The 25,308-nt window shown below is 42.9% G+C and overlaps 1 protein-coding gene across 1 annotated transcript; it reads right to left on the bottom strand.

Annotated features, from left to right (window-relative positions):
- Positions 1-395: 395 nt before the first annotated feature.
- LOC118114559 (disintegrin and metalloproteinase domain-containing protein 28) lies at positions 396-24,808 on the bottom strand. Its single transcript, XM_035165068.2, is given in 18 exon segments — positions 396-575; positions 1,516-1,681; positions 2,259-2,392; positions 2,970-3,006; positions 3,008-3,049; positions 4,663-4,832; positions 5,023-5,094; positions 5,318-5,380; positions 5,496-5,645; positions 5,647-5,680; positions 7,968-8,044; positions 8,208-8,286; positions 8,561-8,637; positions 8,757-8,848; positions 19,705-19,792; positions 19,794-19,891; positions 22,970-23,142; positions 24,735-24,808. Coding segments are annotated over 18 exon segments (1,749 nt in total). The 3' UTR covers positions 396-452.
- Positions 24,809-25,308: the final 500 nt, after the last annotated feature.

Genomic DNA, 25,308 nt, shown 5'->3' with positions numbered 1-25,308 from the left:
TGACATTTTATTTAGAAATGAACTGAAGCTGAAACTGAGCTGTGAAGTGCTACTGCAAAAACTTTCAAATTGGTGTCTGAACATAACTTGACAAACTGATCTAATAAATATATCACCAACATGTATCCATTTGTTCTGGTTTTACACTGTGATTCTGTACCTGAGCTCTACCTGAAAATGCAGCACAGTTTTATAATATGCTACTCTAACATTTTTCTTATGATCTGAGTATTTCTATAACATTGCATAAACATTCACCATCACGTCAAAAGTTTATGAAAACGACACAACATTTTTGAAAGTACTGCTGCTGTTGAAAACACTTTGAAACTAAAATCCAGTTTTGTGCAATATTCTGTATAATTTCTTTTGCAAAATAAAAAAAACATGTATACATTTACATGGCTCACATTAAGGCCAGAGCTGCTTCTGTTTCTAGCTGCAGCAACCCCTTAGACTATAATATAAAAAAAGTGCCATAAAAATAAAACGTACATTCCCTGTAATGCCCTGGCACACTGTGAGCCGTCCTTCAGAGCACAGGTGGTAGCGTTGCAACATGGATTGGTACACACCTATAAAGACAACACAGACAGAGGCGGTTATGTTGTTAAAAAATCCTCATGTTGCCTCATGTTGTGGTGGCTTCATTTAGTCATCTGTGTTTGTGTCTATTTGTTTAAGGTCGGGCTCTCTGGCATTAACAACACATCTACAGTAGGTGAAGCGGTGCACTGAGGAGACCTGGTAGACACTATGGTGACAGTTTCTGACAAATATTTCTTGTTTTCATCTTCCTAACATACCTAGGATATATGATCCTATATTACTGTTTGCGATATAAAGTTCCCTTATCACTGTTTGTGTTTTTGCACCATAATATATATGGTCCAAGAAAAGAAAAAAAAAAGCTTGGGGGGTTGCGGTGCAGTTCCATAAATTTGAAAAGTTTTTAAAAGTTGTGGCCAGCGGCAACCAAGCATTCCAGCGGAGGACAAAGACATGTCTGAACACCGGTCACAGCTCAGCAAGGAATTTACTTCACAATGAAAGTTATCACTTGTTTTACTTAACTGTTGTCAGTTTAATTCTACCTTATTGTCAAAATCTTTTTATTCCAACATAATGCAACTTGCTAAAATAATAAGAGCATGTAATGTGTGTAAAGAGGCCTAACTGTAAGTGTTTAGCGCTGTCTACACTGTAAGCATGCTGATATATATATATATATATATATATATATGTGTGTGTGCTTATAAACTGAATAACACCCTCATCAAATAAAGCTGCTTGTGAGCCTTGGTGTACAGGCTCTTGTACTAAACAAAAATATGAATCCTGTATCAGTTTATTATGTTAGTTCACATTATTCTTTCTGCCACTTTTAGAAGAAGGCTGACTTTCTCTCCTTCAATGTGTTAGTGCATGTCAGGCAGCTTTCCTCCCAGGAATGAGTCAAGATGAGACAACAAGATGATTGAGGTAGATACTCCACTGTCAGTGCTGGTTCTTTACCTCCACTGTGCCACAGTCACACTGCTCTCCTTCCTCCCTGAAGCCGTTCCCACAGACGGCAGTCCTGTAGTCTGGTTTGTCCAGCAGACAGCTGGGGCTGTGGTCTTTCAGGTACTTTTCATAGTTGTTGCCACTGCAGCTGCTGAAAGTGCGAGGAATGTACGAGCTGAGGAAGAACAGCACATAAACTCTGTTTAATACAGTCTCTGCTTCATGTATCTTTTCATCTAATCATTAACCCCCGTCATCTAATCCAGATGCATCCTTTTCTGGAGGGTTTTTTTCACCAAACATTTGACTTGTAAGAGATGAAAAGTTCAGTTTTTGTGACAGCGTTTAAGTCAGAATGCATAATACAAGGGCTCTGATATACAGAAAAACTGTTATTAGTAGTATTTATTTTCACACATGGACTTTTCCTACTGAGAAATGTAAAAAGTGATCCTCTGGTTGATCATTGCTCCGAGAGTGGACGGTAACAAAATCAAAATTGCTGCAGCAGAGTCAGAAATATATGTTCTTTCATTTAACACATTCTTTTTTATTGTCAACACATGGTTTCCTCTTTACCCACAATGCCACCACACTGCTCACAGTTCTAAAAGGAGATGTAGCCTCGAGCCGTGGCCCTCAAGCTGAGATGGGGAGCGCTCTAAAGATGTCATTACGTGCTTGTTAAACCTAAAGGTCTCTGTCTGTGTCTGATCTGCCTTTATCAGACACCTTTGAATGATTGTTCTTACCTGAGGGATCCAGCCATGATGCAGCTGTCGGCAGAACAAGAGCAGGCACTGGAGTCGTCATGGTGCATGCCCAGGTTGTGGCCCATCTCATGAGCCAGTGTAGCTCCCACAGCAATGGCCTGGTCATTGTGATCCTGAGAGGCAACAGAACACCAGTTGTGAGAGAGGATCTCTTAAAATGTAGTTGCTTTTATCAGTAATTTACATCTGTTTAGAGAAAGACTACACCAAGGTCAGACAGCTATCACATGATAACATATCTCTTTCCTCAGTTGAACTTGCTGAACTGACTTTCTGATCACATGATGTTGAGGCTTTTTTGGTTTAGAGTTCCTGTGTTCCCACGTCAGTCTAGACGTGGGAACACAAATATCGCATAAATTCATCCAATAGTGTTAGAAGCATTTTACGTGAAACCACAAATGTTAACTTCATGGTGAAGCAAGGGCAAAAGTACCTTGTACCACAGATTTTATTCCAGTCATTGAGTAGATTTTTAATTATTTCATTTATAAAATATTGAGTTAGCGGTGCAGCTACAGAGAATCAGCAGCTCATTAGGATTCATCCTCAAGGCACTAGGAGTTAACAGATTTCAGCTGGTTCTAACTGATACACAGAGAAAATACCTTGGTTGCTAATTTTGCATTCTACCAAGTGTATGATATAGATGATACCATCGCAATAACAGAATAGAACTTCCTGTCTCACCTGTAACACCCCAACAGAGTGACTAGAGCAAAGGGTCGACATAAGCCTTTCCCAAAGTTGATCCTTCAAAGTCAATGCCACTGAAAGACAAGAGGAGAAACACTTTGACTATTGATGGTGACATATCAATATCAACACAGTTCTCCAATCCATCTAGTTCTTCATTAACACTATAAACTTAGATATTAACAATCTTCTCTATTCACAGGAAATCTGGCATCAGCAGTTCTGTGGCTTTTATCTGGTTTCTTATATTATAATTTTGTTCTTGAGTTTAACAACTTGTCCACGTTTATTGTAACAAAATGGCGTGTCAAGTCAATGTGAACTAAACTGACACTATATGGAGTCACCTTAGTTCAACATATTGAGACATCTGAACTTCTCTGAAATCTGAATTTGAAACATAACGGGCATGGTTTGTGACATCGTATCTAGTGCAAGAGTCAGTAATAGCCTGATCTGTACATAGAAGTAAATTACACAAGCATCATGTGGAAACTCAAAACCTCCAGTACACCGAGATCTGATCTGGTTTAACCAGAAAACAAAACATGTCCGCTGTGGTTTGTTAAAGGGAGCAACCAAGAGCCTGTTTCACAATGTCCCAACACCAGGGACATAGATCACTGCTTTTATTTTAAAGGGGACATAGCATGCAAATTCCACTTTGTTAGTGCTTCTACAGGTTAATGTGGGTATCTGGCATGTCTACCAACCCAAAAACTCTGGGAAAAAAACACTCACGCGTTTTGTTATGGTTCCTCTAAGTCAGAAACGTCATGCTTGAGCGACTCGATTGAGCTTCCTGGGTTTTGTGTCGTAACAAGGCACTGGAAGTCTCCCTACATGGTCTTGGCCCACCCCCACCCCCCACCTCCCGTCACGCCGGGTTTACACCGGACGCAGCGAGGCTGCGAGCGCAGCGCCGTTCCCAAGCGCGCAGCCGCCTGGCTGTTCACACGGACGAGCATTTCTCCGCTGGTCAGCCCGCGATTCACTCACATGTGGCATTTGTCTGGATTGTTGGGACTGGGAGGCTGCAGCAGCTGCTCGGGCGCGACCGCTCGCTCTCCCATGCGTGAGCTGGAATTTGTGTCAACGCCATACAGCCAGCAGTGTGGAAGACTTCCGCAGTGTTCAGCACTACTGTAACACCGGCCAAACACACCGAGCCCCCCCACTCGTTACGCCGGGGTACACCGGACGCGGAAGTGCCGCTGCGAGGCAGCGCAGCGCCGTTCTCCAGCACGCAGCCGCCTGGCTGTTCACACGGGACGTGCATTTCTCCGCTGGTCAGCCCCATAGACTGTATATATAAGGTCAGCCCGCGATTCTGCTTTCTCCGCTTGTTGTTGTACCCGTTGAATGTCGGTGTTCGGGGGTAAATGATGGTCTTCATAGCCCCCCTTGTGATCCTTGTGGTATTTTGACCAAAGTATGTTACAGACATTTCATTAAGACCCCAAGGAACCATATCAACTTGTGGTAAAATGGGCATGCTATGTCCCCTTTAAGTAAATATTTTTTTGACTTTTTAGTTCTTTATTTGACAGGACAGAGTTAGATGTGAAAGGGGGACAGAGCCACCCCAGTGATCACTGCGTCACAGAGTTAGTGTGTCAGCAACAAAAGTTTACTGCCCCCCTTTTCCCACATTTGAGAACATTTGGTCTCTACAGGCTGTTCAGACCTGATGAGATGTGCGTTGTCATGCTTCTTCCTCTTGACCAGCTCAGAGTTCCTCCACTTCATGAAAGCATTCAAGTTGGCCTCGGCCGGGGGGGTCACACTGATCAAGTCACCGTTGGACCAGATCTCGATTCCCACCAGAGCAATACAGGTCCTCAGGGGCTTATAGGCCTGCAAACACCAGCAGGAGATCACCACAGAGACAACAGGAGAAAGGGAACAGCTGCAATGTTCATTTCATGCTGAAACGTATAGGATTATTATCACAGCTGAATATGGCTGAAACATATTGCCTTTCAAGGAACCCAAGGACGCTAAAGACACCAAAGGAAATAAAATAGATACTCAAGCACCGACTCACCATGTTGACAAAGTTGACAACTTCAAATAGCTTCTTTCTCAGTGCTGTCATATCTCGCTTCATCTTCACATACTGAAACATCATGTCGTCATGTTAGAGCAAGCTCACGTATCCTGTTTCTCTGCAGTTGATTCATTTTGAATTACCCCCATGATTAATGATGATTCATCATTGACTTACTAACTTAAAAAGTACACCAAAATAGCCAGAAAACTATTAATACCATTAGCATTATGTTAACTTCCCATTGACTTAATGAATCATTTAAAGTTTCCGCATTTACATTGTATCTTACCTCACGGTTATCAGCAACAAGGAAGAGCTCAAGGTATTTCTCTTGCTGGACAATCGATATACCCTGGAGGGCAAAGGAATATATACTTTTTTAATATTAGTTAATGTTTGTTGTCATTTAACAAGTTATTCGACGGAATGATGGCAGTGCTGCAGTGTTGTGAAAGTAATGTTGTTACCCCTGCTCTGGATCGGCTGCGTCTTGTTGGGGGTTCAAAGTCGTCACTCCAGCTGGTGTTGGTGACACCACACACTGCAGGAGTGTAGTTCTTCTCTGTGATTGTCGTCACAGCGTGATCGCCCTCATCGTCTCCTGACAGGGCCTCGATCCAAGTACCTCTGGGCAGATGTTCTGAAGTAACCCCTAAACCAAGATCACACCAGTTCTTTTAGTTCTATGGGCAATTGCATTGAGGTAAAAACAAATCCAATGGTTAAGTCACACCTCATTCAGTGGAAATGACGGATCCTATTTTTTCTGTTTGATCCTTTATAAAATGCCTCTGTGTTGTATGTTAAGGCTTGAATATTACACAAGGCTAACTAGCTAACTTCAGATGCCGGTTGCATTTTAAAGCGTCTTTAACCAATATTTTGTATAACATTGGAAAGAGTCAAGAACTCAATTTTGTATTCCTGTTATTACTTTTCTAACATTTTGGCTTTTAGCATCTTTCAGCCTACTGTTTTGGTTTTGGGCCCCACAGCTGTATGTCCTATTAACACCCTGTCATTCTTTAAACAAGAAGCTGTGTTTAGAGTAGACAGATATATCCCTCAGGAGTCGGTGGAGAGCCAAACAGAGCTAAAAGGAGATTACTTTTATCTGCCAGTTGGATAAAAACACTTGCCAGCATTTCCTCAATTTACTGTTTACTGTCAAGTTTCAACCCAAAGCTGATAATATCATTATCATCGTTGTTTGTTACTACACGTTTCTGCCCTTTAAAGCCCAAAAAATCACGAAACAGTTTCAGTTCAAATCATACTAAAACATGTGGAACATCATTGTTAAGTTATTCCTTACAGTTTTTCTCGATTGCTTAAGCACGATTTTTAAAACAGGGCTCGGTTTTTCAAAACACAACACACAATTAGCACAACCACACACCCAATTTGCAGAACACCTCAGATCCTTTGCAAAATTAAACACTCTTGTAAAAACTATACACTAATTTATCAAAACCATATTTTGTTACCATATGAAACACACACGTTTCATATGACTTAATTATGTTTGAACCAGTTACACACTGCTGTTGCTAACCTAAAACACTTTTAGCAATTCTACTTCTCAGTGATTAGAGTACTGTAAGTGAAGTACACAGAGAAAGTGCAAATATACAATAAATTCACCAAACACTACACAAGACCAATGCTGCAGACTGATGAAATTATAATTTGTTTCTCTCCATATAACGAAATCAGTCAACATGTTAACATGGAGAATCACAACAAAACATGTCCCAAATTTCATTTGATAAATTTGGTCCTCTTCTTCTTTGAGCACGTTCTCCTCCTGCTTTAGGTCTTCCTCTTCCTCTTCCTCTTCCTCTACCTCCACCTCCACCTCGGCCTCTACCTCTGGCACGGCCTTCGCCTTCACCTCTTCCTCTTCCTCCTTCTCCTCCTCCTCCTCCTCCTCCGTGGATTCCCCCTCTCACCCTCACTCTTCTTCTTCTTCTGACTCCTTCCATTTTGGTTGAAGACAGGTGAACTCACCTTCTGCATTTTTATAGTGCTTAAACCTGATTGGTGTGTCTACAATTAAGCAATCATGTGTTTGCGCACCTGATGGCTGTGTTGAACCAACTGGCTCATAGGGGGTCATTTGAGGGTGTCAGTGCTTTGGAATTGCAAGGAAGTGACATCTTGATATACTTCTGTGTCTAATGTATACAAGTGTGTTTAGTGTTTTGCAAATCACTGTGTGTATTGTTTTGCAAAAAGTGTGAAGCTGACATTGTGCTTATAGTGGTGCAAATCTGGACCGGTGTTTTGCTCCTTGAGTGTAAGGTTTTGATAATTGTGTAATACTTTTGATTTTAGTGTTTATGCAATCGAAAAAAACTGTAATAGAAGCTGAAATTTGGGATCTTCCTTTGAGGTTTAATACAACCAATAATGTGGCGATGCCGGCGAGCTAGTTCTGGCAGGCAACTCGAGCTGCACTGCGCCAATCATGTGACATACATCATGTGACATACCTCACTCTCCACAACCATCTATATTACACACCCACCTTATCAGGTGGTCTATTTAACCAGAGATAAATTTCCCATCATCCCCTTTGCTCACACTGCTGCAGCAGTATGGCTACCAGTTACTTCAGCTCCTCCACCACCCCACCATCCACCTGTAGGCTCCAACGGGGGGTTACAAGTATTTGCTCATCACTCCCATCATTCCTGTGTAATCATATGGGGGAGTGATTAAGTTGGAGCCTAGACGCCAAACACTAAACCTGTTGTAATGCTGCAATAAATGTTTGAACATGAGTTGTCTGACTGAAATGTAATAATGTGGTTAAATATCTGCAATAATTTTGTTAGCAATGTGAATTATGTTTTATTATGGGATGCTTATATGTCAGTGGCATGTCTTTTGAGTTTATGATGACACTTAAAAGTAAAGCTGAATGTTGGGCTCACCTGAGTCCATCACAAGTGCTAAGGCTAACAGATGATTTGCTGTCGTTCACAATCCTCCCATGATAGTAGCAGTGATCCTGGGAAACGAGAAGGATCACATAACAACATTCAAGTGATCTTTTTAGAAGCATTTTAAAACCATTAAAACATTTGATTGAGAAATCACAGTTGTCTGTACTTTCACAGTACGTCACATTATGAATGTTGAAGTGAAACTTGCCTACGAATGCAAACACTTACAATGTCATCAGGGCTTGTGGTGACTTGAGTCCCATCCTCGTGGTAGTAAGTCTCAGTGTAATCTTTGGTGAGTAATTCACTTAGGATGAAAAAATATAAAAATGAATGGACATCATGCCATGCTGTGCCACATCAGTGTTTGTATTCTTACACAGATATGATTTTCGCTACAGATATGATAACCAACATTTTTGTGACCTGGAAACACAAATTTATTTTGTTGAAGTAAAACCAGGAAGTTGCACTGAAGCATTGTTTAAAACATTGTCTTTACTTCTTATCTTTTTAAATAACCAAAATAAACGTTTAATTTACAGTTTACAGTTTACAGTCATGCCTGTGTAAAAACTTACTCATTTTTCCCTAGTTGCATTTCAATATGTTTTCCTCCCAACGTCATTCCATACTTTATTACCTGTGGTCTGAGGTTCTGTGGAAAAATACATGTGAAATTGTGCTTTCAGGAAGTTTTCAATGTTCCCCTTACCAACATCACAGTCAGACAGAACATCACACACGTATCACAGAAAACAGAATAATGTTCCATACCTCTGCTTGTCTTTTTCTGACAGTGTGAAGTCTGACGGGGCGAACCACCTCATGGTCCTTCGCCTCCTCAAACCCATGGTTTCCATGGCTTTCTATGGAGATTAAACAGACATTATACATCTTTATAATAAGTACGAATTTTCATGATTAAGAGTTTATCTTGAACCTGACTGGTAACCGACTTCTTCCAGCCTCAACATTAAAGAAGAAAATACGTTATTTTCTGGCACTGCCTTCCAATCACAGTTCGGAGGAAGACGCATCTCGGTTATTTGCAGTCATGGTTGATAGAAGATTCATATGTTATTAAGGTTAGTGAAAGATTAACAAGATTAGATTAAACCAACATCGACCGTGTAGGAAACAAGAAAAAACAGTGGTCTCCTTCACATCATGTTTTAAAATTACAGCTCGTTGATACACCCATGAATCAGAATTGATAGGTAAATTTACTGTAAGCACTTGAATATTTATCTTATCATTTGATTCTAGGTAAAACAGAGTGTGTTTTCCATGTAGTTAACAATAGATACTGTATTTATATTTGGCTTTAAACGCTTCTGTTAAAGGAATAGTTGGACATTTTGGTTAATTGAGAGATACATGTAAACATCGTTCTGACCTATGCAGAGAAGGTCTGATACTCTCTGGTAAAAGATCACCTGATCCCACATCCTGTCTCTCCAGCTCTTTTCCAAAGAGCAATGGACCAGATTCTGAGTGGGCTACCAGGGGTCCAGTGTTACCTGGATGATCTGCTTATAACGGGACCAGATGAGCACTCACACTTAAAGAACCTGGATGCAACACTACAAAGACTGGAGGAGTATGGTCTGAGAGTCCGGGAAGACAAATGTGAGTTTTTCAAGCTTTCTGTCGAGTACCTGGGGCACGTAATCGACAGCACTGGACTCCACAAGGCACCGTCAAAAGTGAGGGCTATTGTGGATGCTCCATCCCCAAAGAATGTGAGTCAGTTGAGGTCATTCCTTGGCTTGCTGACATACTATGCAAAGTTCATGCCTAACCTTGCGAATAAGCTGAAACCACTGCATGAGCTTCTAAATAAAACCAAGACTTGGAAGTGGACGGACAAATGTGAGTCAGCCTTTAAAGAAGTGAAGATAGCTCTCTCTCAATCTGAGGCCGTAATCCACTTTGACCCCACATTACCAATTCAGCTGGCATGTGATACCTCACTTTATGGTGTGGGTGCAGAAGTGTCACACATTATGCCATCAGGGAAAGAGAGACCAATTGCCTTTGCATCGAGGACACTGAGTAAAGCAGAAGGCAATTACGCACAGATTTGAGCGTGAAGCACTGTCTATAGTGTTTGGGGTGAAGAAATTCCATCAGTTTCTTTTCGGCAGGAAAATCACGCTACTGACAGACCATCGACCTCTCACCTCTATCTTTGGTCCTCATACTGGCATCCCGTCGCTTGCAGCCAGTCGTATGCAGCGATGGGCTTTGTTATTGTCTGCCCACCAGTATGACATCAAGTATAGGAAGTCGGACCAGCATGGGAATGCTGACGGGCTCTCAAGGCTCCCGCTACCTGTCATGCACACTGAGTGAACACAGGCTGAGATTTTCTATTTTAAGGATGTGGCGGCTGCTCCTATAACCTCGACTCATGTGAGGAGGCACACACGCACTGACCCGGTCATGTCTGAGGTTATGGACATAGTCGCTCGGGGAAGGAAAGGAGAGGTGACACCGAGTTTGAAGCCTTACCTGGTAAGAAGAAATGAGCTTTCAGTCCAGTCTGGATGCCTATTATGGGGTTATCGTGTCATTATTCAGCCGCCACTAAGAGAGAAAGTACTGGACGAGCTCCACTCTGGACACTGTGGTGTGGTGCGAATGAAAGAAATCGCACGCAGTAATTTCTGGTGGCCAGGCCTGGATGCAGCTATAGAGGAGAAAGCAAAGTCATGCTCTGCCTGCCAGAAAGTAAGAAGCCTCCCACAGCTGGCTCCATTACATCCATGGGACTGGCCTGAAGAACCATGGCAAAGAGTCCACATAGACTTTGCTGGACCACTAGAGAACTGCATGTTCTTAGTTGTAGTCGATGCCCATAGCAAATGGCCTGAGGTTGCTGTCATGAAGAGCACCTCCTCAGAGAGAACCATTGAAGAGCTAAGGTCTATCTTCAGCCGTTTTGGTCTTCCACAACAGCTTGTTAGTGATAACGGTCCGCAACTAGGGTCTGAAGAGTTCAAGACATTCATGGAAGTGAACGGTATTCAGCACCTTAAGTCTGCGCCATATCACCCAGCTACCAATGGGCTCGCTGAAAGATTTGTACAGACCATGAAGCAAGCTCTCATGTCCTCTCAAGGTACCAAGTCCCTCAACAGGCGCCTCAGTGCTTTCCTGTTGTCATACCGAAATACACCTCATGCTACGACAAAGGTGTCTCCTGCCGTGGCTATGCTCAAGAGACAACTTCGCACTCGACTTGACCTCCTGAGAACTCAAAAGACAAGAGAGTTTGTGCACCTACAACAGAGAGCTCAAATGGAGAGACGAGCGAAAGCAAAGTTCCGGAGCTTCACAGCTGGAGACATGGTTCTTGCCTGGAACTATACCAAAAGGGATAAAGTGGATACCTGCTACAGTTGTTGCAAAAACAGGCCCTGTGTCATACACAGTTGAAACACATAATCACCTCATCTGGAGAAGACACATCGATCAACTGCTCCACACTTCCCATGATGACTCACCTGAGCCACCATCCCTTGTTCCAGAGCAGGAGGCCAACCAGGAACAGCATCTATCCCCAGAAGAACCCCTGACGCAACCTTCAGGACTGGACACTGTTCCGGGCACACCTGATCAGGTGCCTACCCGAGGCATCACTTCTCCCAGACCAGGGGTCTCATTTATAAAACAGTGCGTAGGATTCATACTAAAAGTGTACGTACGCACAAAAGCCGGAAATGGCGTACGCCAAAGAAAATTCTGATTTATAAAACCGTGATACTGGACTCAGTTCAGCTCAGAGATCACAGATCACAGATCTATAGAATCTATATCAGCTGATCATACATCGCTGAACCCTTGTTTCCTCCTCATCCTTCCATTCGCGTGCATCCATCACGCAGAATCACGCACCAGTGTCACGGCAGTATTTATTTATTTAGAGCATCGGACCGATTCCCTCACATCAGTAGATCCTCACCTCCACTCTGGGATATTATTTGGAAAGTTTCTTCATTTCTTGTAAGTGATCTCCAGTGCGCTCCGTGCTCTGTGCGCCTGATGGCACAGTCCCGTTCACTGCAGTGATTTGATGATACACGCACAGTGTTAGAAGATAAAAACTGTTAATGACTCGGCTCTGTAACTCCGCTGTTTAATGGAATCTGAACGTAATTTGCTGTAAATTGTTTTATATATTTTTTAATTAAAAGGTTTGTGTGGAACAGATATGTCGCGCGAGCACAACTAAAGCTGTTGGTTTTAGTGTAAATGATGAAGTGGATCAATAATCTGCTTCAGTTCACCACCTCACGTCTGCGTCGCCACTTTCCCGTCTCCAAAACGTTCGTACGCATGGGTCAGAGTTTGCGTGGAAATACGGACATTTTCCCGTCAAGTTTGTTTTTATAAATCCCAACGTTTGCGTGAGAAGTGGCGTACGCACGTTTCAGGCCCCGTTTTGTGCGTACGCAACGGTTATAAATGAGACCCCAGGAGTCATACAGTCCTCCACAAGAGACAATGTGACTGACTTGCTACAGGTCATACCTACCCCAGAAGAGACAGATGGCCTCCTGATAGACTGACATTGTAGAGTAGAGACTAACCCTTGACATTGGGGCAGAATAATCCCCAGGGTTTAGTCGAGGAATTGAGGTAGTCTACCCTCTTTCCCGAGTTTAGGCAAAGTTCTATAGCCAAAACAAGTTTGTTAAAAGTTCATTATAGAAGTAAGAAATACAGTAAATAACATTGTGATATATCGAAAAGAAAAGAGAAAAAAAAAAAGGTGTGTTTGATGCAGAGACATTTCAGAAAAGATACTGTAGTGGAAAATTCAACTGACCAGTGTCTAAGGTATTGGAAATCCCCCTGACCAGGTGTCTAACTGCTGTGATACTGTCTACCTGACAGGATGGAACCCTTATTTGGTGGTGTCTCACTGCTATGACCTTGATAAACAGGGTGCATGCCCTAATTTGGTGATGTTTTTCTTCCAACTGCTACAGCGGACAGACAGACACAGATGATCTCATGTCTTTCAGGTCTTTTTTCATATTATGTTTTATGAAACGCCTCTTTGTATAAGTTCTGGCTTTTGTGAACTTGCGGCCAGTTCCATTTTGAGCACCCGTGCTTGTTGTGTAAACTCTGCAGAGCTTACTATTATAAAGACTTATAAAGACTCAGCCCAGGCAGCAGAGTTCATCACACTCACGGAAGCATGCAAATTGGCTACTGGTAAAACACTCACAGTCTACCCTGACTCCAGATATGCGTTCGGTGTAACTCATGATTTTGGCGCCCTTTGGCAACACAGAAACTTCCTCACATCTTCTGGTAAAAAGATAGCACACCACGGTCTCATCACAGATCTTCTGTCTGCCATTTTGCATTGTTAAGAGACATTATTCCACGATGGGGAATTCCTAGCAGAATTTCCAGTGACAATTACAAACACTTCGTAAACGAAGCTGTCAAACAACTCGGTTCTCATCTAACTATGGATGTGCGAACACACTGTGCATATCATCCAGCCAGTGGTGGAACTGTGGAACGAGAGAACGGCACACTCAAAACTAAACTTGCAAAATGCTGTGAAGACACAGGTCTTGCATGGACAAAAGTCCTGCCTCTGGTGCTGATGTACATGAGGATGAGAAAACGAACCAGGTCTAATCTTTCACCTTATGAGATTCTTTTTGCAACTCCTCCCCACATTGGTCTGGATCCTCCGTCTTCTCCGCTTCCGACTTCTTCTCTTTCAGACATCAGGAAACAGGTGGCAAGAGCCCTACCAGGTACTGCTCACAACCCACACAGCAGTGAAAGTTGCTGAAAGAGCCACCTGGATCCACGCCAGCCACTGCAAATGAGTACCAGCTCCATCTGACCAGCTGACGCCTTCAACTCAAAGCACACACACTGATACTTCCACAGGTTGAGAAGCACCGAGAGTGTTGTATGATTAACCACATGAGCGTTCTGCCACAACACAGAAGAAATCTGCCTGACAACTGAGACCATGGACAGGCCATGGCATCCATTTCGACATCCAGGGTTGTGTGGCCTGAGAGGCTCGCTATACGTGTTATTCATGATCTCCTCTATTATTGTTTTCACATTATTCTGTCTAGATGCACTCCTGTAAAAGTCTCTGATGATCTAACGAACTGTCTTTTCCTACAGTGTCCTCTCAGAACCATCCAGCACATGCAAATTTGACTAGACACAAGAGAAGTAATTCAGGTCCCCTTGATCCGTAACTTATTCCCCATCCCTCCCTACCTGGACACTGACAGCACAGATGGTTCTGATGATGATACTCAATTTTAGGTTTTTTATGTTATTTTCTCCCCCCAGCTTGCTTATGTGTTTCTTAGTGATTTCACTAGACAAAAACAGCTACTGCAATTATCCTTTCAACTTCATATTTTATGATGCTTTAATTTGAATCTCTGTGAATTTTTTAAGGTTGATGTGAGTTACTTTATCAACTTTGTACATACTGAATCAATTTTACTTCCAAGCAAGAATTAAAAAAGTTTTTACTGGATATTTTCAACCTTAGATATACTGTATGTTGACATTTAACATTTTATTACATTTTAATATGAGTTACTTATGCCAATCAATACAGTATGTTAAATTTTGATAATGGTTAATGAGATGATGATGTTGTTTGACCTGATTTCCTTCCATTTTCATTTTAAATGCTTGCTCAATTACAGGAAAATAACTTTTTTTCTTTCCACAAAAACAGCAGCGGCTACCTATTGCACCTCCCCACCATGCATCGATGTTCTAGAACCGCTCCATGGTGGATGTGATCCTGTACGTACGCAAAGTACCAGGGTTGAAGACACGTTAGTGATCATATTTTTATTGATGATCAAAGGGGGAAGTGTAGTGGAAAATTCAACTGACCAGTGTCTAAGGTATTGGAAATCCCCCTGACCAGGTGTCTAACTGCTGTGATACTGTCTACCTGACAGGATGGAACCCTTATTTGGTGGTGTCTCACTGCTATGACCTTGATCAACAGGGTGCATGCCCTTATTTGGTGATGTTTTTCTTCCAAACTGCTACAGCAGACGGACAGACACAGATGATCTCATGTCTTTCATGTCTTTTTTCATATTATGTTTTATGAAACGCCTCTTTGTATAAGTTCTGGCTTTTGTGAACTTGCGGCCAGTTCCATTTTGAGCACCCGTGCTTGTTGTGTAAACTCTGCAGAGCTTACTATTATAAAGACTCAAAGGCAACTCCAGTCTGAGAATTTCATTATTTCAAATCTCAAGATGAATTTCCATCACAATACTGAGACGGTAAAATGTTTATTTTTGTTAAAGGAGCATCAAAAGTAAAGGGGAAGGGATATGTTGTGTATTGACAGCTGTAGTTTGTCCCTTCACGGATACTGTTACGCCCCCTTTTATGTTACGTGCTGACGTTGTTGCAATCCTCCGTTCTGTGTAAAAACTAATACAGGTTTATGAGCAATTCTCCTGTGTACTCATTATTGGCGATAGTACCTGATAACAGAGTGAGTACACAACATGCATATTGAATGACCCCAAATTCTGAAGCTGAGAGGCTGTCCCAGCCAATGGCCTGTGCAGAACTTTATTCCAGACTTGATTATTGTAATTCCTTATTATCAGGCTCCAGTAGTAAGTCGTGAAAGACTCTGCAGCTTGTCCAAAATGCTGCAGCACGTGTCCTGACAAGAACCAAGAAAAGAGACCACATTTCTCCAGTATTAGCCTCACTACACTGGCTTCCGGTTAAATCTAGAATAGAATTTAAAATTATCCTCCTCACCTTCAAGGCCCTTAATAATATGGCACCATTATACCTCAAAGAGCTGATAGTACCTTATCAACCCACTAGAGCACTGCGCTCCCAGAAGTCAGGCTTACTTGTCCTAAAGTCTCTAAAAGTAGAGTAGGAGCAAGAGCTTTCAGCTATCAAGCTCCTCTCCTGTGGAATCATCTCCCACTTTCAGTTCGGGAGGCAGACACCATCTGTACGTTTAAGAGTAGGCTTAAAACCTTCCTTTACGATAAAGCTTATAGTTAGAGCCGGTCCAGGCTTGTCTTAGACCTGCTCTTAGTTATGCTGCCATAGGTCTAGAAGGTCGGGGGACACATGCCACACAGAGCTTCTCTTTCTAGCTTCTCCTTCCTCTTCTCAATCCTTATCACATCAAAGAAATTCATACCTCATCAATACATGTTACTGACTTGACTTCTTCCCCGGAGTCCCTTTGCCGCAGATCCAGGGCTGCTGCCACATCGTGGATTATGATTTGTGGATCGCGTATCAGAGATCGTGATCGTAATGGTGGATCCAGTATGGCGGATTCTGTATCGTGCTGGCTGATCGTGATAATAATGGCGGATCCTATATCGTGTTGGCATCTGATAATGGTGGTGGACCACGATCGAGGTGGCAGCTGATGGTGGATCCTAATGGCGGCATTGGACAATGACTGTGGACTATAGTGGCATCCGATCTTGATGGTGGATCATGATCTTGCTGGCTGCTGACCATAGACTATGATTGCAGCAGGACTGCTTGATATATAATATTTCTCCTCAGATACTCGACCATTACTGACAATAATCCATCAATTCATTGACATTCAGTTATGCTTCAAAATGTTTATTCTTATCGATGCTGCTAATACCCTTATCTTGATGATGTTCTCCTTTACACTTGACATCTATTGCACTTCTGTCCCTCCTGGGAGAGGGATCCCTCACAGGTGGCTCTCTCTGAGGTTTCTACATTCTTTTTACCCTGTTAAAATGATTTTTTTGTAGTTTTTCCTTACTCTTTTTGAGGGTTAAGGGCAGAAGATGTCACACCTTGTTAAAGCCCTGTGAGACAAATTGTGATTTGTGAATATGGGCTATACAAATAAAATTTGATTGATTGATTGATTGAATGAACCTGTGCTGTAAGTCAGGTTAAGTCGATTTCATTCAAATATAACCAAATCATAAGAGAAGTTACCGCAGAGCACTTTTCATATAGAGCAGGTCTACACACTATTCTTTACAATAATAGTTATTATGGGATTTTCTGTTGACCCTGCTTAACCCATCCCCCTGTTACTTTCACACTCTCAGGTTTATTTCTGTTTCTCTATTAATATCCTTCCACTTTGCATAGACCAGATGACAGATCTGTTCTGTTGAAAATATTGATATTCATATGAGGTCAGAGCAATGAGTCTATAGGACTATACATGCTGCTCTACATTGTTTGATCTGTCAGCAGCCTGAAGGGAATACCTGCAGATACTATCGAGGGCTGAAAACATACCCCCTCTGCATGTTGTTCGGACTACAACTTTATTTAATTTGAGCTGATAGAGTCCGGATTGGAACACAAACCAAATATAAGGATATAAAGCATACAGCTGGAACTCACAGACAGACCACACTATTAATGTGGAAAACACAATTTAATCATAATCTGGTATGTGCAAGAAGCTTTTAAATGTAACAGTAACAACATACAAACATTTTATTGGGTTAAATAAAAATCATTATTAGATTATGTTGGGACCTGGTTTTTGTGAGACCACACTTCGGCCTACATGGGTAGTCAAAAGCCTTGGGCACATGTTCTTTGTCCTGGAGAAAACCAGAGCAAGGCCTCCCAGGGTGCGGCAATGTCACACAGAGGTGTGAAAATCCCCCCAGGGACACAGGTTTCAACTCCCATTGGTCACTCTGGACCCCATGACCTGTGAGGTCGCCGGGCCAATATAAGGCCTGTTCCCCCTATTTTCTATCTCTCTTTCTACAATCCCTCACGGAGAGAAGGCTGTCGAGCCTCTTTCCCTGCATCGCCGAGGGAAGAAGCCTGGCTTCTCCAGCTCACATCTTCTCTTTCCATCCAACTCTTCGAGAGGAGCACAAGGGTGCAGCTTCCAGCTCATCTCACCAAGGAAACCTCCTCGTAACCCAAGCTCTACCAACGTCCTAGCAGCGACACGATGTCCTGCAGGAAAACTTCAACCAGCAACTGAGCTGCCCAGCTCAACAGAACCACAAAGGCAGGAGCCACAAACCAGCAAGACGACTTCACAAAACTGCGAACTGCACAGCAACTCTTTTTCCCCTTTCCACGGACGGGTAACACAACTGGGCTTAATAATTATACTAGGCTAAGCAAAGACTGTTTATTCGATTCTGTGTGATGTTTATAAGTTGGATTCATGTTGCTGTGATATTGTGGTTACAAGTTATTTTTCAGTCCTTCCTTGCATGCATCTAGTAACTTTCTCTAATTTGGCACACACACAGACACACGCATAACTCTTCACCTAATTATCTCTACAGGTCGTAAACATTCCAATAGGGGGGAAGGGTGTTATCATTTTGGCCAGCCGCCATTTTGAAAGCACGCACACACACACATGCATACTCACATACCTATCTTTGTTTAGTAAGTACACCGTTAGTAATTTGTGTTTTTATACTTTATTATATTCATAATAAATGTTTTTTTATTAATGTTGCATAAGTGAATTTTGCCAACCTCTACACTGTCAAGAACTCTATATCCTTCAACTTAGCTAACTATCTATATGGTAATTTTGGTTATAGTTATTAATTGAATTGATAATCAGAGTTCCAAATTTGTAGTTAGTACTTTTATGAGACTTAATAAATAAATTGGCTATCTTTTCCCTTCCTTTGAAGGGTGGTGCCCCGAGGTAACTTTAATCAATTAAAGTTATTATTTAATATTAATAATACAATATTAATATTTAATATTTTATTTTGATAACCAAATTTATTGAATGCCGAAAGGCACACCATTTTATGGTATCACATTTAATGCATTATTGCACAACAATTACCTGAAAACATGCAGAAGAAGTGAAAGCAGATGGGTGTATTTAAGATTATATAACATGATAATATATATATTCTTTTATTCTCACCGAAAGTCACCTAAAACTAAATCCATGCCCCTGTGACCAGACTGTCTTCTGTAGTAATTAAAAAGTATTTTGCTGTTTTTTGAGATCCTGTACCTCGTTCTGAACGGGTATCGTCTCACCGAAATGAAGATATGGCCTAATCTAAGCCTGTACTTTCCAGTTTATGAAGGCAGCTTGAAAGGAAATGACTAAGTCATTCTGAGTCATGGTTACCAGGTACATAGTGGCACCTGAGAGGGTGGTGGTAACACATGCATTTTGGTAAACAATTCCTTGGTAATAACGCACCAGTCAGAAAACATTGAAACTCGTAACTATTTACTGTTACAATTACGCACACGCACACACACACACAATATATATAATGGTACTAGAACCATGTTAACCTGGTGTTAAGGCTGGGGCTGATCTGAGTATCTTACACAAACAAAGTCAGTATCACTAAACGATAACAGTAGACTGTAGGCTGTATGAGCGTAGATAAGGGAAACACAGCTAAAAGTAGATCCACCATATTTAAGCAGAAACAAATGTCTTTTCGTAAAAATTATGAAAGCTGCATGTGTAATGTTGAAAAGAACATTCTCATGTATTTAATGTATGAAACATATACTATGTGACCAGTTCTGTGATTAACAACACATTTTACTTGCTGTACAGGACGAGGAACACCAGTTAAAGACCTTTGAGAGAGGATAAACCCAGCCTTTAGTTATTAATTAGCCAATGAGCTGAGTGGAGGTAACAGTATCCAGTGACAATTACCTGAGGGCTCGAGCGGGGCATTTAGGATGAGGATCCACAATAGGAGAGTTGGCGTCATTGTCCAAGTGCAGACAGTCACTGTAATAGAGCAGATCGGTGCTGTGATCAGGCTTTATGCTGCCTACCTGCACACAGAGTTTCTGTTGCCATGCTTCGCCGGCCCTCCTGCAGCTGTCACTGCTACTTCCTCATTGACAACAAATTCTAACCACACTCACAACCAGCCTGATGCAGGCCCCTGCTACTCTTAAGGAACGCAGGTAGAATACTTGTATTGTCTTACGTTATCATTATCCACAGTCATCTAGACAAAGACATGATGCATTTGTACTTTCTGACTCTCCTACCTTTTTGCTGGATGAAACTTTTTTGGAATAAAATCCATAAATCTGCAGTTTGACTCATTGTTGTGGCTGACTGATTCAGTGAAGCATCTTGTCACACTGTCCTCACCGCATCATAAAGTTTCACAATCTTTTTTCCAAATACAGAAAAAATCGAACTCCATCCGCAGCACTTGTTAACCCTCGTGTTGTTCCTGGGTCGGATTGACCCAGAGTGTGTGTGTGTCTGTATGTGTGTGTTTGCGTGCTTATGTGCGTGCGTTTGATCATCCGCAAGCCCTGGCCGGTCAGGGTTAGGGTTAGGGTGACCCAAGGATTGTCATTATCCAATTCTCCTGGGGTCATTGAGACCAATGGATTGTCATTTAGACCCCCAGAGAGGGCGCTGTGTTGCTCTGTGGGGTCATTTAGACCCACACCTGATTCCAATTGTAATCTCGGGGGGTATATTAGACCCACAGAGAAGCCGGTGTGCCATTCTCCGTGTGCCACCCTCCCTGACCATGTCACGATGTCACGTCAGGCGCGTTTCACCAGAGAACAGGTTCTCCAACAGCTATTCTCCCAGCAACCATCCTCTGAACCCGAAGAGGACGCGAAAGAGCAAGACCGAGAAGCGGACGGACAAGCAGATGGAGAAGCAGGCCGAGAAGCAAACAGAAAAGCAGACCGAGAAGAAGACCACGACGACGAGACGACCCGAGTCATCTGTGCGCACCAAAGTTAACCACGATGTTCCACAGGGCTCTGTGCTTGGCCCAATTTTATTCTCATTATATATGCTTCCACTAGGAAACATTATCAGGACACACTCAGTAAATTTCCACTGCAATGCGGATGACACCCAGTTATACTTGTCACAGCAGGGTCTGATACATATCTAACTTACATTACTTCCTGATGTAGTTTTCCAGATTAGTTTTTTGAAATCCTGTACCTCGTTCTGACCGGGTATCGTCTCACCGAAATGAAGATATGGCCTAATCTAAGCCTGTACTTTCCAGTTTATGAAGGCAGCTTGAAAGGAAATGACTAAGTCATTCTGAGTCATGGTTACCAGGTACATAGTGGCACCTGAGAGGGTGGTGGTAACACATGCATTTTGGTAAACAATTCCTTTGTAATAACGCACCAGTCAGCAAACATAATAACTCTGAACTATGTAGTAGAAAAATTAACTAAGTGTGGTTGAAAAACTATTTTGTAGTTGGAAAGTAAGTTTTTGCAGCCCTGTCTAAAGACTTTTATGACCTGTATCTACATACATATACAAACTGTCCAAATACTTTATGACCTGAGCTGTTTTATGGTCTGAACTGTGTTGACCTGAAAACTGCCAGACCCTTTAGCCACTTATTTACTCTCCAAAGAACTGAATGTATGTCTGCTTATCTCCAAAGGAAACATATGTAAATCAGTTGTCTGTGTTTAGATTCCTCTCTCAACCTGCGCCTACAGAACCAGTCTGAACTGGTTCTGAGAGATAGCCTTAGTCCTCCTATATAAGATCCTTGCATTTGAGTGTCCTGCATCTTCACTCTGAGATCCTTGTGACTCTCTGTGTTGATCCTTTCTGCAGACAGCCCCTATTAAATACACAAAGACAAATTTGGTGTTTCCAGCCTCTTGTATTTCCAGATTTCCATCACAATTGTTACTGTTACAATTTTGCTTCTGTACCTCGTTCTGACCGGGTATCGTCTCACCGAAATGAAGATATGGCCTAATCTAAGCCTGTACTTTCCAGTTTATGAAGGCAGCTTGAAAGGAAATGACTAAGTCATTCTGAGTCATGGTTACCAGGTACATAGTGGCACCTGAGAGGGTGGTGGTAACACATGCATTTTGGTAAACAATTCCTTGGTAATAACGCACCAGTCAGAAAACATTAAAACTCTTAACTATTTACTGTTACAATTACGCACACGCACACGCACACACACACACACACACAATATATAATGGTACTAGAACCATGTTAACCTGGTGTTAAGGCTGGGGCTGATCTGAGTATCTTACACAAACAAAGTCAGTATCACTAAACGATAACAGGCTGTAGGCTGTATGAGCGTAGATAAGGGAAACACAGCTAAAAGTAGATCCACCATATTTAAGCAGAAACAAATATCCTTTCATAAAAATTATGAAAGCTGCATGTGTAATGTTGAAAAGAACATTCTCATGCATTTAATGTATGAAACATATACTATGTGACCAGTTCTGTGATTAACAACACATTGTCCAAGTGCAGACAGTCACTGTAATAGAGCAGATCGGTGCTGTGATCAGGCTTTATGCTGCCTACCTGCACACAGAGTTTCTGTTGCCACGCTTCGCCGGCCCTCCTGCAGCTGTCACTGCTACTTCCTCATTGACAACAAATTCTAACCACACTCACAACCAGCCTGAGCAGGCCCCTGCTACTCTTAAGGAACGCAGGAAGAATACTTGTATTGTCTTACATTATCATTATCTACAGTCATCTAGACAAAGACATGATGCATTTGTACTTTCTGACTCTCCTACCTTTTTGCTGGATGAAACTTAAGCCACTTTTTTTGAATAAAATCCATAAATCTGCAGTTTGACTCATTGTGTGTTGTGGCTGACTGACTCAGTGAAGCATCTTGTCACACTGTCGTCACCGCATTCATCCAAATATAGAAACAAAAAATCGAACTCCATTCGCAGCACTTGTTAACCCTTGTGTTGTTCCTGGGTCGGATTGACCCAGAGTGTGTGTGTGTTTGTATTGGGAATTTCTGCATTTGTGTAATGTTTAATGAAAGAACAGACATGTATTTAGAAGAAGTATGAACAAATGTGTTTCTGTGAGTTAACTTAAGATTTATGGGTGTTGCTCAAGGAACTTAGATGTTTATGGCTTCCTCCCTTTGAGTGTCACTGGGCAAATGGTTCACTGCAGGGGTCACTCAAGGTGTCTGAGTAGATGGGTGCGGGGATCTCTGTCTTGTATACAGGACTGGGGTCTTTTGTCTTGTAAATGAAGATAAGGCTCTCTGAGACAGATGGTTCACACCAGAAGTCACTCCAGGAGTCTGGGACAGAGATGGAGACAGGATGTCTGCCCACCCTGATCAGACATCAATGGAGTTAAGGAATACCTTCTGCTCCTCTCAGGGAGGGGCTTGTAATGTATAAAAATAGTGATTCTCCTCTAGGTCTTTGCTCTTTGTATAATGTCCTTCTGATGAGTGTACATTGAGTCCATCTGCAGATGTTAGAATTGAACTTACCGAGAGACAATTGTATGACTTTGTGTTTGATTAAATAGAAATTTCCACGACATGTCTGTGTGTGTGTGTTTGCGTGCGTGCGTGCGTGCGTGCGTGCGTGCGTGCGTGCGTGCGTGCGTGCGTGCGTGCGTGCGTGCGATCATCCGCAAGCCCTGGCCGGTCAGGGTTAGGGTTAGGGTGACCCAAGGATTGTCATTATCCAATTCTCCTGGGGTCATTGAGACCAATGGATTGTCATTTAGACCCCCAGAGAGGGCGCTGTGTTGCTCTGTGGGGTCATTGAGACCCACACCTGATTCCAATTGTAATCTCGGGGGGTATATTAGACCCACAGAGAAGCCGGTGTGCCATTCTCCGTGTGCCACCCTCCCTGACCATGTCACGATGTCACGTCAGGCGCGTTTCACCAGAGAACAGGTTCTCCAACAGCTATTCTCCCAGCAACCATCCTCTGAACCCGAAGAGGACGCGAAAGAGCAAGACCGAGAAGCAGACAGAAAAGCAGACCGAGAAGAAGACCGAGACGACGAAGACGGCGAAGACGACGAAGACGAAGACGAAGACGAAGACGACGACAACGACGAAGACCCAGTGGGTGATGCTGCTGCAGATTCGTCATCCTTGGAAGAAGAAGAAGAAGGACAAGACCACGGCACCACCACCGGACTCGTGGAAAGAGAGACCTTCCTGTCAAGAAACGGGGAAATAACATGGTCCTCGAGGGCGTACGGCCGAGAGGAGGGCTGCTGCTGCTCCTCCTCCTCCTCCTCCTCTGCTGCTGCGGCTCAAAGCGCCGCCGCTACGCCCATCGGGGTTCCCCCGGGCCCCACGATGCACGCGACGTCCCGCGCCGGTGACCTAGCCTCACGCCGAAGGTAGATAACATCATCCTGGAGATGACGAATCGGGAGGGTCGTCGAAAATACGGCGGCGAATGGAAAGGGATGGATGAAACCGACCTGCGCGCCTACGTAGGGCTGCTGATCTTAGCGGGCGTGTACAGGTCCTGGGGCGAGGCCGCCGCCAGCCTGTGGGACGCCGAGAGCGGACGGGCGATATTTCGTGCCACGATGCCCCTAAAACTCTTCCACACGAGCCACGGACAAGCCACGGACAAATTGGCGGTCATGCGAGAGGTCTCGGACGCGTGGGTGGCGTGGCTGCCCAGAACGGAACCAGGGGTTGCGGGTAGTGCTCGATGTAACGGAGGGACTGCAAGGCCGTAACGTCACATGCAACAATTACTTCACCTCCTACGAACTCGCGCGGCAACTCCTGGAGAGGAAGATCACCGTGGTCGGCACGGTTTGGAAGAACAAGCCCGAGCTCCCGACCGGGCTGCTCGCGGTCAAGGGAAGAGAGGTGTTCTCATCCAAGTTGAGGGAAAAGTCACAATCAGTGAGCACTATCAGGATCAATCTCTGCTTACCTTATGTTAAAGATCTGCTTCTCTGCCTGGGGAACAAGGTGCAACACCTTAGAAGCACATGTGAAATCATTCATGGAGTGAATAGAGGACTGATTTATATGCGGTAGAAATCTGTTTACTTCAGTCAAATCCTGCTGATAAACGTTTGTCCTTGCAGTCTTTTGATGCTCATTTATTCCACGATGTTCCGTTCACATGAGGCCATGACCGAACGGAACAATTGCCTCACTGTGAGTGTGGTGACCACTCTGCTTCTGAGCCATGAAAACACAACCTCTGGTTTTCTAAAACAGCACTCACATGCACATAAAAGGGGTGTTAGTTATTTTAATAACACTATAATTACTATAATTGCAGTCGGCTGTGGTTCAGTATATAGAGAGGGTCATCTACTAACCAGAGAGCAGTGGTGGAGGGAATACTTAAACATTTTAGAAATAAATAGATAAGAATTTACTCAAGTAAAAGTTAAAGTACCAAATAAACTTTAACATTAAGATCTTGCCATTAAATATACTTAAAGTATTGAAAATAGGAAAACTTGCAGAGTGTAGCCTATTCCCTAATGCAATAG

Source organism: Hippoglossus stenolepis, chromosome 9 (assembly GCF_022539355.2).
Source record: "Hippoglossus stenolepis isolate QCI-W04-F060 chromosome 9, HSTE1.2, whole genome shotgun sequence".
NCBI classification, from domain to species: domain Eukaryota; kingdom Metazoa; phylum Chordata; class Actinopteri; order Pleuronectiformes; family Pleuronectidae; genus Hippoglossus; species Hippoglossus stenolepis.
This window is presented reverse-complemented; position numbering and strand designations above follow the sequence as displayed.